Source organism: Xyrauchen texanus, chromosome 23 (assembly GCF_025860055.1).
Source record: "Xyrauchen texanus isolate HMW12.3.18 chromosome 23, RBS_HiC_50CHRs, whole genome shotgun sequence".
Taxonomy (NCBI): Eukaryota; Metazoa; Chordata; class Actinopteri; order Cypriniformes; family Catostomidae; genus Xyrauchen; species Xyrauchen texanus.
Window position 1 is genome coordinate 21,086,699 of NC_068298.1, and position 15,813 is coordinate 21,102,511.

A 15,813-nucleotide genomic window follows, 5' to 3' on the forward strand; every position below is an offset into this window, starting at 1 on the left:
TGTATCCTTTATTATTATTATTGTTAATGAAGGATTTATCTCACTCCCACGGTTATCTCAGGGATCCTGTATAAAGGAACTGGTGAGAATGTGTTCCTCTCCCAGCTTCCTCCCATCGTCAGCACCATTATGGGGAATGGCAGACGCAGAAGCATCTCCTGCCCGAGCTGTAATGGCCAGGCGGAGGGTAACAAACTGCTGGCTCCTGTGGCTCTTGCATGGGGCATTGACGGCAGCCTGTATGTTGGTGACTTCAATTACATCAGGCGCATCTATCCGTCAGGCAATGTCAGCAGTGTCATGGAACTCAGGTGAGTGAGTGGAACTGGATAGATGATTTGAACATCAACAGCACAGACACACGCACAAAACCTGCAGAATACCTGAGGAGAGATTTTGAAGTGAAATTATTTGAAAAAGCACAGGATCCTGAGTGGCAGCATCTAGAGATTGTCTCTGTGCAATACACTCGACATGTCACAATTAGATTTAGAAGCATTGCGTGACTGAAACATGACCACCAGCCCTCCACTCCTAGCTATACCCGCTACTTCTTCCCAGCATGATTTGTGTCACCATAGATCTTAATCACTTTTCTATATCCTTTTTTTTTTTTTTTTTTCAAATGTATTTATCCCTTGGGATTTCTTCCCATTTTTCATGCTTGTAATTTAACAGACAATTTCACAAAATAAAAGTATAACTCTGTCTTTAAACACAAATGTTCTCAAATAGAGTGTCAGGGATTCATTTTAGAGCCACAGTTTGGTTGTTGTTGAGAATAAATAGTTGCCAGTGGTTAAGCAGCACTAAAATATTGGTCTGATCTAAGAGGTTAGTGCATGAACTAGACAGATGAAGGGTAATGTGAATTAAATGGAATAGCTGTGTCTAAACTTGCCTAACTATATTTGTTTTCCCTCCCTTTTCAAACCAACCAAAGAAATAAGGATTTCAGGCATAGGTAAGTAATATTATAATAATCATATAATTAATTGTGCTGTAGTGGTTTTTGAGATCCATGCATGTGTCTAAGAATGATCCAGTTAATCCAAGATTGTAAAACTCTTTTTAGATCAACAACAGTCCCTCACAGGCTTGCCCATGACACTTTTGGACAGAAGTTTTATTTTTATATTTCTTAATGGAATTCGATTTCTAAATTGAATGCTATTAAAGAAAATGTTTTTAACACCAGTTGTTGTCAAGGCACATATTGTGGCAAATGTTTGCATACAACATTTGTAACCATACAGAAAGATTTAATCAAGCCATTCAAGTGCACTTTATTCCAAGGCTGGCGCTCAGGGCCTTAGCTGAAAGAAGATCCACTGTTTCATATTTTCACATTTGGATTTTACACAGGCCAGTGCCTCGGAATGTGAATTGGATTCCAAACAGTCCAGGATATTGATTGAGTAGAGCACGTCATGTGTGAGAATACCCATAAAACGGCTTTCCTTTAGAAGTGAAAAGATTTATCTGATCCCAGAGAAGGTCACAGATCTCTACACCATCGTCCTTAACGAAGTCTCGACTCTTGGTCATTTAGCCACTAATGGATGTCTGGAGGGGCCACACTAGCTCATTCAGAAAGGAGCAGACTGATTGGGAGATGGAATTAATGAATGCAAATAAGCATAGCATTATGAAAAGCCATCAGTTGTTGACAGTCATTAAGATATGCATATCATCACAGAGAAACTTCTCCTGCAAGGGAATGAAAATGATTTAAATGATCTGGCAGTCTTGAAGTCGTCATCACAGCTCCCACAAACACGTTCCAGTCACATCACATTTACTTCCCTTTCACACATTCTTTTTTTCCTTCTTCCCATCTGTCATGAGCTCACACCCTTTGATAGATGTGAAAAAACATGCTGCGATTCTGAACGTCTTTAATGATATTAATATTCTAATCAGTCTCTCATTTCATCTGCCATCTCCAATTGCAATGTCAAACCAATAATTTATGAGTCGCATCAGCTGGGTTTGACAGCAGACTAATGTCTTCTCTCATAACTCCTACTGTTTATATGTGTCTATCCAAGTAACAACCCTGCTCACCGGTATTACCTGACCACGGATCCAGTGACCGGGCAGCTGTACGTGTCAGACACCAACTCTAGATGCATCTACAGCCCACGGGCACTCGCGGGCAGCACAGTGCCCCAGCAAAACGTGGAGGTGGTGGCGGGAACGGGAGATCATTGCCTGCCTTTTGATGAAGCTCAGTGTGGAGATGGAGGGCTAGCAACAGAGGCTCTTCTCACAGGACCCAAAGGTATGGAAATAGCAATAACTAGTATTCTCAGCCATTAGTCCAAAGAAGGATTATTAATAGTAATTGTAAATTGATAATCATAGCAGTGATTGATGGTTTGCTTTCCGAGTAACAGTGTTTTTTTTTTCAGTGGTGGTTTAAAAACTTGGTAACATCTGAAGTGCTTGAAATTAATTGTCTGAGGCACCAATTGGACTGTGATTGACATGAAAGATCATCCCAAAGCACTGTAAGCTTTTAACACTGTATTATGTGCTGAAGTTTTTGATTGGCACTTCAATGAGGGAAATGGAAACTGACAGCCCCAGGATAGGTACTAAATTATTTGACTGAGCCAGACACAGTAGACTGATGAAGCTGCTATGAAATAATCGTGGCTTCGCAGACATAAATTATAAAGTGTCACTCTTGTCTGGAGAATGCAGACAGCATATTTCAGCATATAAGCTTAGCAGAGCTCAAAAGAGTTGTTTTCATTGTTTTTGAATAGGCTGTATTTAATTTATCTGTAATTTACACATGAATACACACACTGAATGATGGTTACATTAGGTATCATATACTGTACAGTACTATGATATGGACGAGTATGTAATGCATTGAAGTGACATATTTTACACTGTGCAGAACTCTACATACAGGCTGTCATAACTACAAAAAAAAGTGTAAGGCACTGGTCCATCCCTGCGACAGAGATTTGTTCCATAACCATCAGTTCACTTTATTGTGAGTTCCTAAGAAACACAAACCCAGGTCTACCACTCAGCTAGACATAAAATGTACCCAGCTGCAGTTACTATAGCAACCCACACTTTCATAATTTGGGTTTAAAAGTGGGTTTGATGCTTTCCCACTTCATGCTTTTGTCAAATACCTGAGAAGACATACAGACCTACAGAGACAGAGCGAGGGAGAGACAGAGAGCGAGCACAGACAGAAAGGCTAGAGGGAGGGAGAGATGTTCTAATACACCCTATTCCACTTTTTCCTTAAGAAATAATTCAGCAGTGGGAAGAAAGATGTGAATAATTGAGGGCGATGCTTTCTACAGTGACCTGAATAATGGGAAGCCAAACATGACACATGTACCCGCTGTCTGGATAAGGCAAGCAAGGAGCACAGCTGTGTGACCTGCACATTTCGTTCTTTCCCTCTCATCTCTCAAGGGATTGCCGTTGACAAGAATGGACTGATCTACTTCGTGGATGGGACCATGATCCGGAAGGTGGAACAGAACGGTATCATATCAACCCTGCTGGGGTCCAATGACCTTGCATCTGCTCGACCTTTGAGTTGTGACTCAGTTATGGACATCCATCAGGTGACAAGTGAAAAATACTCAAACACTTGAATAATTTATCATTAACACATTTAATTAAATAAATGAGTTGTGGTCTATTTATTTGCTTTAGATCTCATGCTGCTGTTTATTTATAACATAGTAGACAGTGGAGGGTTAAATCTTATCCAAGACAGCTGTGTATCTCACAACAGAACAGCTGCTTGTTTAACTGCATTATTTCTCTGCATTGCATGATTTCTTATTTATTTGTCTTTAGGTGTCATTAGAATGGCCGACTGACCTGGCTGTCAGTCCAATGGATAACTCTCTGTATGTGCTGGATGGCAGCGTGGTTTTGCGGATCACTGAGGAAGGGCAGGTCAGCGTGGCGGCGGGCAGGCCCCTGCACTGCCCCATGCCTTCGGCAGACATCTCAGTGACAGAAACACAGCGAGCCACGCATATCCATCTGGAATCCCCCAGCGCCATTGCTGTCTCCTTCAATGGCGTGTTGCACATCGCAGAGACGGATGAGAGGAAGATGAGCCGCATACGTTCCGTGGCAGCAGATGGTGAGATCACTCACCTGGCGGGGGCGCCTTCAGACTGTGACTGCAAAACCGATGTCAACTGTGATTGTTACCAAACAGGAGATGGCTTTGCTAAAGACGCTCGGCTGAATGCACCGTCCTCTCTTGTGGTAGCTCCGGATGGAACCCTGTACGTCGCTGACCTGGGAAACATTCGAATTCGCATGATTGGAAAAAACAAGCCGGCACTTAACAGCATGGGCTTGTATGAAGTGGCCTCATCCGCTGAGCAAGAAGTGTACATGTTTGACAGTAATGGAACGCACCAGCATACGGCAAACTTGATCACTGGAGACTTCAAATATAACTTCAGCTATAGCAATGAGGGGGATTTGACCTCAGTGGCTGACAGTCATGGGAACACGCTACGAATTCGCCGAGATGCAAGTCGACTTCCCGTACGCATCGTTGCACCTGACAACCAGGTTATTTGGCTTACTGTAGGCTCAAGTGGTGGGCTGAAGACCCTTGGTACACAGGGGCATGAACACGTGCTGCTAACTTACCATGGCAACAGTGGCCTCCTGGCAACCAAGAGCACTGCTAATGGATGGACAACATTCTATGAGTAAGTATGTTTTAGGCCATATCCATAATAATCCAAAATCAGTCTTCTAACGTCATTGTTTTCAAAAGTATATGGTAATGGAAAGCATTTTCGAAATGCCCCATCTTCGTTGGAGGAGAATGCAGTTCTAATAGGAAGGAGAGTCCTTAAAGTGGCAAAATAAATGCATTTTTAAAAGGAAACGTATTAGTGCAGACGTGGCCTATGAGTTTCAGCTGGTTATTTATTGATTTACAAAACCTTTTTTACTATATATTTATGTGTTTAAATTTTGTTTACAATTTACAAAAAAACAAAAAGAAATAAAAATAAAAAAACGTGAAAAAAGATATAAGAAAAAAACAGCTGGACTGCCTTGTGTACCAATACAAAGAAAGTAGTGAAAATACAAGATATTCACAATAAAAAGATGTAAGATCAGATAGTTCTACAATACAGATTAAAACAAGAAAAAAGGTTTGCAACAATTATAAAAACATTAAGCTTCTTCCAAACAATCCAGGAGAGGCCCCTGTATGGCTTAAAATCACTTTTGTGAGCTACATACACTAAAATTCACTGTTCCATTTGAATAATATTATAGAGCATCTAATTTAACCATCTTTTAAAGGGGTCATGAAACGAAGAATACAATTTTCCTTGATATTTAGACACATAAGAGGTAACTGTACTATAAAAACATACTGTACATTTCAGATCTCAAAACTTCCTCCCCAGTCTAAAAAGAGTATTTATAGTTCCCACCCATTTGCAGTGGTGATTTCTCAGGGCCAGCAAAGCCTTCTCTGCTGGCCTAACATGCCAAAAAATAAATCGTTTTCATCCTTTCATACTCCATCACCTTTTTGCCTATGTATTTTTAATCACTTTCCACTATTAATTAATTTACAAACAAATAGTGAAAAATGAAAAGTTTATCCAGTTACAATTTATTCCTTGATACTTACGAGCAAAGTGTGACAACTGTTTCACAAATCGCATGCACTAGCCAAGCTTGTTAGCCGAAGCGTGGTGAGTCTGAGCTCCACCCACTCAGGCCTTCAGAATTTCCACAGAATCGCTCAACAGTGCAAATCATTGAGGAACTAAAGTCAGATTGTCAGATTCATCAGCCAAACAGATTGATTTATTTGTTCTTGTGTGGTGTGATCTTTATGATGTGTAGCAGTCGGGGCCTTCTAGCTGGCCTTGAGTGACGAAATCAAGCTGTAAAGGGATCAATGGAAAAGAGGAGGCGAGAACCGGCTTGATAATATAAATAATAGTTTTAATAATAAACTGAAACTTTAACAGACAAACACACATGACGGACATGTCCGTAAACGATCTCTCTCTCTCCCGCACGATCCTCTGCAGTCGACCTTTTGTCCCTCTCGGGAGGCTTGATTAGCCTAATACAGGACCGGGTGTATAGGATCACGACCCGGCCCCGCCCTCCGCCCTGCCCTCCGCCCTGCCACACAAGCTTTAAGTGATTTAAGTAATTCAAGAGCGAAAAGTGCGAGATCTTGCTGACGAGTCGACTGTCATACTGCCACATCACCACTGAGAAAAAGGGATCCTTATGGATTTAAAAACATGAGATGTTCTGCATGACCGTGTGGTTACTTAATTTATTAAACACGAAAGGAGGACTGATTTTCACTTCAAGCTAATTGGTAAATGCTTTTTGCATTAAAAGCAGCATCAGGAGTTTTCTGAGTGTAAATTAGGCTGCTTGAGAATTCAGTGTCAGATCAAGTTTTGAAAAATAATGCAGCATTCCATTCAACTCGGAAAGTCGGATTTTACAACTTCCTACTAGAAAAAGTGCAATGGAATGCATCTTGATATCAGAATTACAACGTGTAGGCTCGTGCAGAAATGCTCAACTCTGATTTCTCTGAGATGCAGGGGCATGATGTCACACAAACATATAGACACTCAGGGAGATATACAAAGTGATAAACATTCACTTTATGAAATAATATTGACAAATGAGTTCTTTTCCATATTACAGGATATTAAAACTTGTTTAACAAACGCCTGCAGAAACAGGTGTATAAAACATGGTAAATTATAATCTCTTTTGATAATCATACACCTAAAGCACAAATGCTAGCGCTGCAGCATTGTTTATCAGTTGGGTTGCTTGGAGACATTACTAATGAGAGTCAAACCCCTGCTAAGCTAACGGGAGCATTGCAGTTCCGAATATCGGGGAATGGAATGCATTTACGGGCAGAGATATCAAGTAGGAATATCCCACATCCAACTTGAATAGAATGCAACACAACCGTGTACCCTGACGAAACAAAATTTGATGTGCAACATTTAAATCGAAAATATTATTAACTTTTTTTTTTTTTTTAATCATATGAATATAATGATGATTTTTGAATGTCTGTTCGGGAGACATGCACAGCCCACCACAGCCCATCAGAAATGTCTTTTTTGAAATCTGTGTGTAAGTGATGTTAATTTAAGTTGTTCAGTTGTATTTACACGGCCCACAACATGCCTCATCGTACCCTTGGCCTCGCTCACTGGAGCTCAGTTCGAATCATAAACAGAGAGGGAGAGAGCAACTTAGAAACATAGATGCTGTTCAGTTTCATTCAGCTGCTCTGTGTCTTTCTGTTATTGTACCCATCTGCACTATTTTTTATTGTTGGTGGATGTAAACAAGCACTAGAATCACACCTTTGAGCATTTTAATGTGTCTCCGGCAATGTGCGTATCATTGCATGATTAAGCTGTTTGAGTGTGTGTCATGTTTTACCGTGCTTTGGACTACGCCTGTGCGTTTTTTGATAATATAAGCGTGGACTGCTTGTGAACCAGTCATCATACGATTCAAGCTTTGCAAAGGAACTTTTATTGAAGAATGGGGGGTTAAAGACACTTGGACTTGACCGCAAAACCGTAAGTAAACAGTTTCTTTAATGAATATTTCAACTGTCATGAATGTTTGATAGTTATGGTGCTGATGTGCTTAAGTGAGCAGTTAATATATTCAGATGCAGTGTGTTGGACATGCATTATATGTAAACTGTGATATTTACTTTTATAATGTTGTGGAGCTAATTCATTCTCTTCCAATTGGGATTCAAATATGGCTGTATTTGAGGGGCTGTATGATGTTCACCAATCAGAACAGTAGGCATCTACATTGACCTTTAAAGGAGATGCTGAGGCCAAAACTGAGCACTTTTATTAGACAGAGGGCCAGAAACAGGGTGGAAAAAGATCATTTATTACTATTACTGGCATTATCAGTAGACCTCAGGGAAGATAATACAGTTATTTTAAAAATAGTATTTCAGGACCCCTTTAAAACAAGGAGCTTGTGGAGATTTCCAGGTAAGGAGTGTTACCTTTTTGGCTGCAATCATGCCCACCATTAATCGCAAAAAAAAAAATATATAATTTAGATGTCTATTCTGTATTTTTTTTAAATACATTCAACAATATGCCACCAAAAATCATGTATGGTAGGACCAAAATAAATGTGCTATGCTAATAAATGTCCCTTCTGTCACCTTGCACTTGTCACATTGCTGGGATACTTAAGTTAATATCATACTTAATTTAGTTTTGAAGTAATAAAGTTGGTGCATATCATTACATTTAATTAATTTATACCTAGAATTTATGGAACAGCTATTGATTTGTGACCAGCCCTCTTCCCAGATCTCATCAGACACTTCATCATTCAGCTGATTGGACCAGGCTGCTTTAAGGTGACTTGTGCTCACAGATGTTGTAAAAGCACAAACAAAGCAAGACACCAATTACCAAGTTTACAGATTACAAAAGAAAATGATACAAATAACATGATTCTCAGCTTTATTTATAACATTTATAGTGTGCCAATAACAGAAAAAATGGGACTGAGGAAGAGTAAAGTAATCTTCTATATAATGATCACCTATACAGCGCAGCCCCCTTCCTCTCCATGCAGAAAACACTCCCATCAATATGAGAAGGCACAAATTAATGACTGTGTGATATAAGTGCATTAAGATATTTGGTATTTAAAAAAAAGATTTTCTTATTAAAATACTTTTATAATTTTTAGAACATATTTATCACTCAATAACTTGCAAATAGATTTTCCTTCTGAAAAGAATAAAGCTTGGAGAGAGGATTTTGGCTCTGACATAGCTCTAACCCATACTGACAAGTATCAGGCAACATTTCATCCAGAATGCCCCTTTGTAAGTAAGTGAAAGCTCTGGCATTTGCTGCCCAGTAATAATGTTTGAATACTGGGAGACCAAGGTCTCCAGACTCTGTGGGTTTCTTTAGATACGTGTTTGCTATACGAGGTGTCTTTAAATTATTTATTTATTTGTTCGGAATTATATCAAGTTCTTTAAAAAGGACATATTTGGAAGAGATACAAAAACCTTGGGAGTGTAACCATCTTAATTGTATTCTCATGGCCAATCATTGACAAAGGAATGCTCTCAATGTTTGAGTTAAGTTTATCAATCAAGTTAAAGACATTTAATGTAAACAGATGTTTAAAGTTGCTTGGAATTGTAAGGCTAAGATATGTGAAATTATCTTTTACTAATTTAAGAGCGATGCTGTTAAACAAACAACAATTAGTGATTACATTATCTGTAAGGGGCATAAATCCCTTTTATTCCAGTTAATTGTGCATCCTGAAAGTCTACTAAATGAGTCAATGCAATCCATTAATTTAGGGACAGAAACAACAGGACAGTGATACATAGACACAAATAATCTGTATATAAATTTACAAGGCTTTCCGTGCAGCCTATTCAAATGGGCTCTGATCCCTGTTGCCAATGCTCTAGTGCAATTTAAAAAAGAAGGTGAGATAGGGGGGTCACCTTGTCGCAAGCCACAGTGTAAATCAAAGGCACCAGATCTATCACCATTAGTCAATACGGATGTTGGACGCAAATAAATGATTTTGTTCCATTCAATAAAGCCATCCCAGGTAAAGCTATCCCCGAATCAAAACATCATCCCTGAATCAATATGGCCATTCTGTCTGGTCAAATGCTATTTGGGCATCTAATGAGATAGCTACAGATTTGTCAGGTAACCACCAGTCTGTATATAAGATGGTAAGAAGCAGATGAACATTACAGAATGAAAACCTTCCTGGGATAAACTCAGTTTGATCAAGATGGATAAGTGTTGAAGAATGTTGTGCTAACATGTAAGTTTATGTCTCAATTACTTGCTGAGTCAGTATCAATTGTCCCTCTTTTCTATAATACACAGATTTGTGCCTCATACAGAAAGTCAAGGAGTCTCTTCTTTTTACATGAATCTTTCACTCTTCTGAGCATAAGGGGAGCTAGCCTCTTACTAAAAGCTTTCTCTGTTTTCAGTGCGAGAACATACCCATGGCAACATTGCGGTCGCGGCTTTCTTTTCTCATGAGAGAAAACCACTTCAGCCGACCCCCACGTCGTTCCTTTTTCCCACGGGATTGATGGCGATGAAGGTGATCTGGGGATGACGACGGGCTCGGTTTCGCCGGGTAATGCTTGCTTGCTTCCGTCCGAGCTTGGAATGAGTGCAGCTCTCCTCGCGGCCAGCCGGCATTCTCTCGATATCGCCAACGATATCGCCGCCGCATCAGAGATCATCACAGCTATGCATTCCCGGGCCGGAGGCTCACCCCCCCCCGGCTACTCGATCGGTTCCTCGGGTCAGGGCGCCGCTCGGTTCCGTTCTTCCCGGAAGTGCATGAAGAGCTGACGTGGTCGTGGAGGGCACCTTTTACTGCCTGGAACCGACCGCTCCGCTTGTCCGCTCTCACGACCCTGGATGGCGGGGCGACCCACGGGTACACGGAGGTCCCCCAGGTGGTTGTGATCCACTTGTGTCCCGAGAACGCCGCCACCTGGCAGGACCGCCCCCTCCAGAGCCTGTAGAATGAAGTCATCACTGACCTCGAAAGTCTACAGCGCCACCGGACAGGCCGCCTGCGCCCTGCATGCCATGGCCCTCCTGCAAGTTCACCAAGCCAAGGCACTAAAAGATCTGCACCTGGGTAGTTCCGACCCCGACATGCTGCAGGAACTGCACTCTGCCACCAACCTGGCACTCAGGTGGGGGATGGCCACCCTCGTGGTCAAGGAGCGTCACCTCTGGCTGAACATGGTCGAGATGCGCAACGTTGACAGGACGCGCTTTCTCAACGCCCCCGTCTCCCAGATTGGCCTCTTCGGCGACACCGTCGACGACTTCACCCAGCTCGCCGAGGGCATCCCCCTGCGGCAAAACAACAGGTAGCTCCGCCTCAACCCGGGCCCAGCTCTCAGCCTCAACGTCGAGCACCTCGAAGGCGGCGTACGCCCCCCCATCTCCAGGACCACTTCAAGGACCAGAAAAACTCCGAAGCACTCCTGAGATGAGCGACCCAGGCAGTCAGAGGTTCGCTCCGAAGCTGGTACCAGGACCACTCCGTTCCCCGGTGGAGGGCCGGGAGGAGAATCCTTGTTTCATTCTCCCACATTCTCAATAAAGAGAAATTTCCTCACTCCCTGGGTCATCCACTTTATGCCCTAAAGTGGCGCTTGTTCGCAAATTGGTGTTCTTCTCCAGCCGAAGACACGCAGAGGTGCGCAGTTCGGTCAGTGCTTTCATTCCGGCAGGAGAGGCTGTAGGGGAGGCTTTCCCCCTCCACCTTGAAGGTGTATGTAGCTGCTATCACAGCCCACCACAACGCAGTAGATTGCAAGTCCCTAGGTAAGCACGACTTGATTATCAGGTTCCTGAAAGGCGCCCAGAGACCGGGCGCTCCCCGGCCTAGCCTTTTCCCCTCCTGGGATCTCTCTGTGGTCCTCTCGGGCCTTCAGAGACCCCCTTTCGAGCCTCTTGATTCAGTTGAGCTCAAGGCCCTCTCCCTGAAGATGGCCCTCCTGATCGCGTTAGCCGCCATCAAGAGGGTTGGGGACCTGCATACGTTCTCTGTCAGCAACTCCTGCCTGGAGTTCGGTCCGGCACATTCTCACGTTATCCTGAGGCCGTGACCGGGCTACGTGCCCAAGGATCCTACGACCCCATTCAGGGACCAGTTTGTGAGCCTACAAGCAAGCTGCCCCAGGAGGAGGCAGACCCAGCCTTCTCGTTGCTGTGTCCGGTACGTGCTTTGAGTATCTATTTGGACCGCACGCAGAGCTTTAGATGTTCTGAGCAGCTCTTTGTCTGCATCGGCGGAAGGCAGAAAGGGAACGCCGTCTCCAAACAGAACCCTTGCGGGTTCGAGCACAATCTACGAGAAGTGTGGCATCCTCATGGGCACTGGTCCATGGCACCTCCTTAGCAGACATCTGCAGAGCAGCAGGCTGGGCAAAACCTAATACCTTTGCCAGAATTTACAATCTCAGGGTTGAGTCAGTTTTGTCATGTCCGAGCCGGTTGAACTCGGTAGTGCGGCAATAACGACCGGGTGTTCCGCTTGCACACAGCGCCCTTCACCAAGTTGATCCAGTGTGCCTTCTATCCCAGGTTAGCCACTAAGAGTCACTCCCTGGATGTTCTTCTCCCTAGCCTTCTGGCCGGCAAATTCAACAGAGTAATTTGCGTCAAGACCCACTACGAGTCACAGGTGCTCTGTACTGGGGTTGGGCTCCACGTCCTTAGTTCCCTTTTCAGGCAAACTCCCCGTGATGTATTTCCTGTGGTACGGTGCCCCTGTCAGCGGACCCGCGTTTCCCTTGGACAGCCCCGCTACCCAAGTCGCCGTGCTTGTAGAGTCCCCCCTCATTAGGCTGGACCTACCACTGCGCCATTTCCCACGTACGGCTTCACAACCCTCGTGTTGTATTTTGCCACATGTTACCTCCCCCTAGACTGGGCAGGATGTGGCCTCCGCACCGCCTTCCCCGACACATTTCATAGCGTTAAGATAGCGCCAAGGTGCGGCTGCCGGGCCAGTTCCCATGCTAGTCATGTAGCACCTGTTCCCCCCCTCAGGGGTGCAGGGAACCTAAGGTCTGTATGTGACACCTCTTTGGAGGCGTCGGGGATGGCTATGTGCAGCCGACACAGTTGCCTCTAGCATGCAGTAGCCTGCTTGCACCTGTCTCGGCAGTTCATGTAACACGGTCAGTGCATGGCTTTTTTATATGGGACCCCTTGTGTCACTTCATTCGACACAACGTCGAGTGAGTGACAGAAGGGGAATGTCATGGTTACTGTTGTAACCTCTGTTCCCCGAGGGAAGGAACAAGACGTTGTGTCCCTCCTGCCACAGCACTAGACCTACCACTGTAAATGCCCATACCTTATTTTCAGCTCCACAGTGCAAAATCCTGACTTTATTTTGAAATTCCATTTATATCCGTATGTCCGGGGCGTGGCATGCAAATTCTGTCTGCCAACTTGACATTGGCCTTTTCTCAGGTTTAGAGGTACGTTTGGTGTCCCAGGAAGACCCTCTGTGTCACTTCATTTGACACAACGTCTCGTTTCTTCCCTCAGGTTACAAAAGTAACCATGACAATTCTACATTTACATTTATGCATTTGGCAGACGCTTTTATCCAAAGCGACTCAGAGTGCAATTATTACAGGGATAATCCCTGTAATAAGCAGTTATTGCAGGGACAATCCACCTGAGGGTCATAGCATGATAACGATCAAGTGTTTGTCCAGGTACAGAAGCTTGAGGTAGTAAATTAATTGAAATACTTAGGAATAACATCTCGGTTACTGTTATTACCTCCGTTCCCCGATGGAGGGAATGTGACTTTGTGTCGATGTAGTGACACTAGTGGTTTCTCTTGGGAGCCCCAAACACCTCCAATCTTTGAGAAAAGGCCAATTAGAATTGGCAAGTGGAATTTGCATGCCACTCCCCCAGACATATGGATATTAAAGGAGCTGGAATTCAGGTTTTGTGCTGAGGAGCAGAGACAAACTCCCAACCATTTCAGTGGATAGTACAGCGTTGTGGCAAGAGGGATACCACGTCTTCACTCTCCGCTGAGCGTTGCCTGCTGCGACAGCATGTCCGCTGTGGCATTGAGGCTTCTCGGATGTGAATGGCCCACAGCAAACTCAGTCGCTGACTCCTTCGGAGGTGGGCAAGTTGTGGTATGTGACTCGGACGTATGCCACCTTGGTGGTTTTATATACGCCACCGTGTTGTCTGGCCGGGCCAACACGCGCTTCCTGGATCAACGGCAAAAGCCTCTGCAGGGCGAGCAGTACTACCAACAACATGAGGCTGTTGATATGTCAACACAGTTGTAGTCCTGCCAGGAACCAGCGGCTGGATGCCTGTTGCACATGGCGCATTCTCCTAGCTTGGAAGCATCTGTCGTAACCTAAGGTGGCTGCACTTAGGGGAAACTCGAAGCACGTACCTTGCTCCATATACTCGCCGTCAGGGGGGAGGAGGGATTTTGGACCGTCCTCTTAGCTCGTCACAACCGCCTGGCCTGTGATTTTTATGTGTCAGTAGGAAATACACATTTTTGATTTCAACATTCCCTTTGCAAATAAATGGAATAGAAGAAAAACAAGGAGCCCTACAACAGATGGTATGGCCCCCCACAGAGCCCGGATCTCAACATTGAGTCACTCCATTGTCTCAAGAAACTTGTATATTTTTGTGTTCAAATATTGCTTAAATGCTGGGTATTTGATTAAATTCGATTAAATACCCGCAGTGAGCTCGAGGAATGACCAATGGTCCTTTTAAATGAGCATCGCCCAGTAATTTAGGAATAAGTACAGCAACAAATTCAGTCAGTGTCCCCTTCTCCTCTCCCTCTGGGATGCAGAGTATTTTGATATTGTTGCAACGAGAACGCCCCTTTGTAATTGAATTTCTTTTCTACGGGCTTTATTCTTCTGCTGCAGGTCAGTGTGAGTTCCTTCAAGAGAGCATATGCAGGCCTTGTGATCTTGTGTCTGATGCTTGATAGTTTCTATTCTGTCAGCAAACGCCTGAAGCAATGACTGCAAGGACAGAAAGTTTTCTTCAAATTTTTCAAATCTTTCATTGATGGTTGCCATAAACTTGTTAGATGTCTGTTCCCACATCAATGGCATAACAATGTCATCATCAGTCCAAACTAGCAAGTTGACTAGCTGTGTCATTGATAATCATTATCTGAGGACCAACACCTTCCTTGGATTTTGCTTTTGGAGCCATTATTGCATGAAGAATATAATCTGAGTGCAAGATAAGAATTCAATAAAAACTGTCAATATAAATGAACAACATATTATGAAAGATGGCGAATAATTTCACTATTTAGAAATGTTGTGTGTTGGAGCTCCATGATACTTGTCTACTACATGTGCAACTCAGCAACGCCCCCCTAAAACTTATAGCTTTGACTAAAAATACAATATATGCACACTTGTGAGCACTTTAGTTTCTATGTTAATGTAACAGTTTCTACATTTCTTGGGATCTCTAAACAGCCTAAAGTACACTTAGGCTAATAAACTATATTTATAAACTATATAGCTTGGTGAAATAATAGTTTATTCTGATTATTACCAATAATAAATGTAACCATTTATTGAACATCATATAATTTAACTACTCATTAAAGAGCTTTAACCATGATTAAGGTTGTTTTAGGCACTCCATGTTACATGTCTAAAACCACCCCTTAACTGTGATAAAATCACTGAATAACCTTGGTGCTGAATGCTTTACTATAATTTGGTGTATTTTGCCATAGTCTATGCTCTGTAAAACATGAAACTGTAAAAGTGTGTCATGCAGTGTGTGTGACAAGTCTGCTAAGCAAAATACTGTAAATGTATTCTGGAAAATAAAATAAATAAATCAATTTCCCCATTGCTCATTCATGTGTATTGCATTAAACATAGCACTGGTTCACAAGACATTATTTTCCTTTATAACATCCCATTCACTCCTACAGCTATGACACAGAAGGACGACTGACCAATGTTACGTTTCCAACCGGAGTGGTGACCAGTCTGGCCTATGATATGGAGACTGTCTCTGCAGTAGAAAGAGAAAGTTTTGAACGAGATGAAGCTGCAACCATCACTACAAATCAGTCAGCAATTCAAAGTGTACTGACGCTGCAGCAAGGTAACTATTTACATCCTTGAAAACAAACAAA

At 43.1% G+C, this 15,813-nt stretch overlaps 1 protein-coding gene across 1 annotated transcript in view; it reads left to right on the forward strand.

Annotated features, from left to right (window-relative positions):
• si:dkey-237h12.3 (teneurin-3) overlaps positions 1 to 15,813 on the forward strand; it is a 197,961-nt gene that overhangs the window by 173,384 nt on the left and 8,764 nt on the right. Inside the window, exons 20-25 of the mRNA XM_052089353.1 lie at positions 62 to 311; positions 944 to 964; positions 2,052 to 2,284; positions 3,451 to 3,605; positions 3,844 to 4,724; positions 15,607 to 15,782. Of these exons, the coding sequence (XP_051945313.1) occupies positions 62 to 311; positions 944 to 964; positions 2,052 to 2,284; positions 3,451 to 3,605; positions 3,844 to 4,724; positions 15,607 to 15,782 (1,716 nt within the window). The remainder of the gene's footprint in view (positions 1 to 61; positions 312 to 943; positions 965 to 2,051; positions 2,285 to 3,450; positions 3,606 to 3,843; positions 4,725 to 15,606; positions 15,783 to 15,813) is intronic.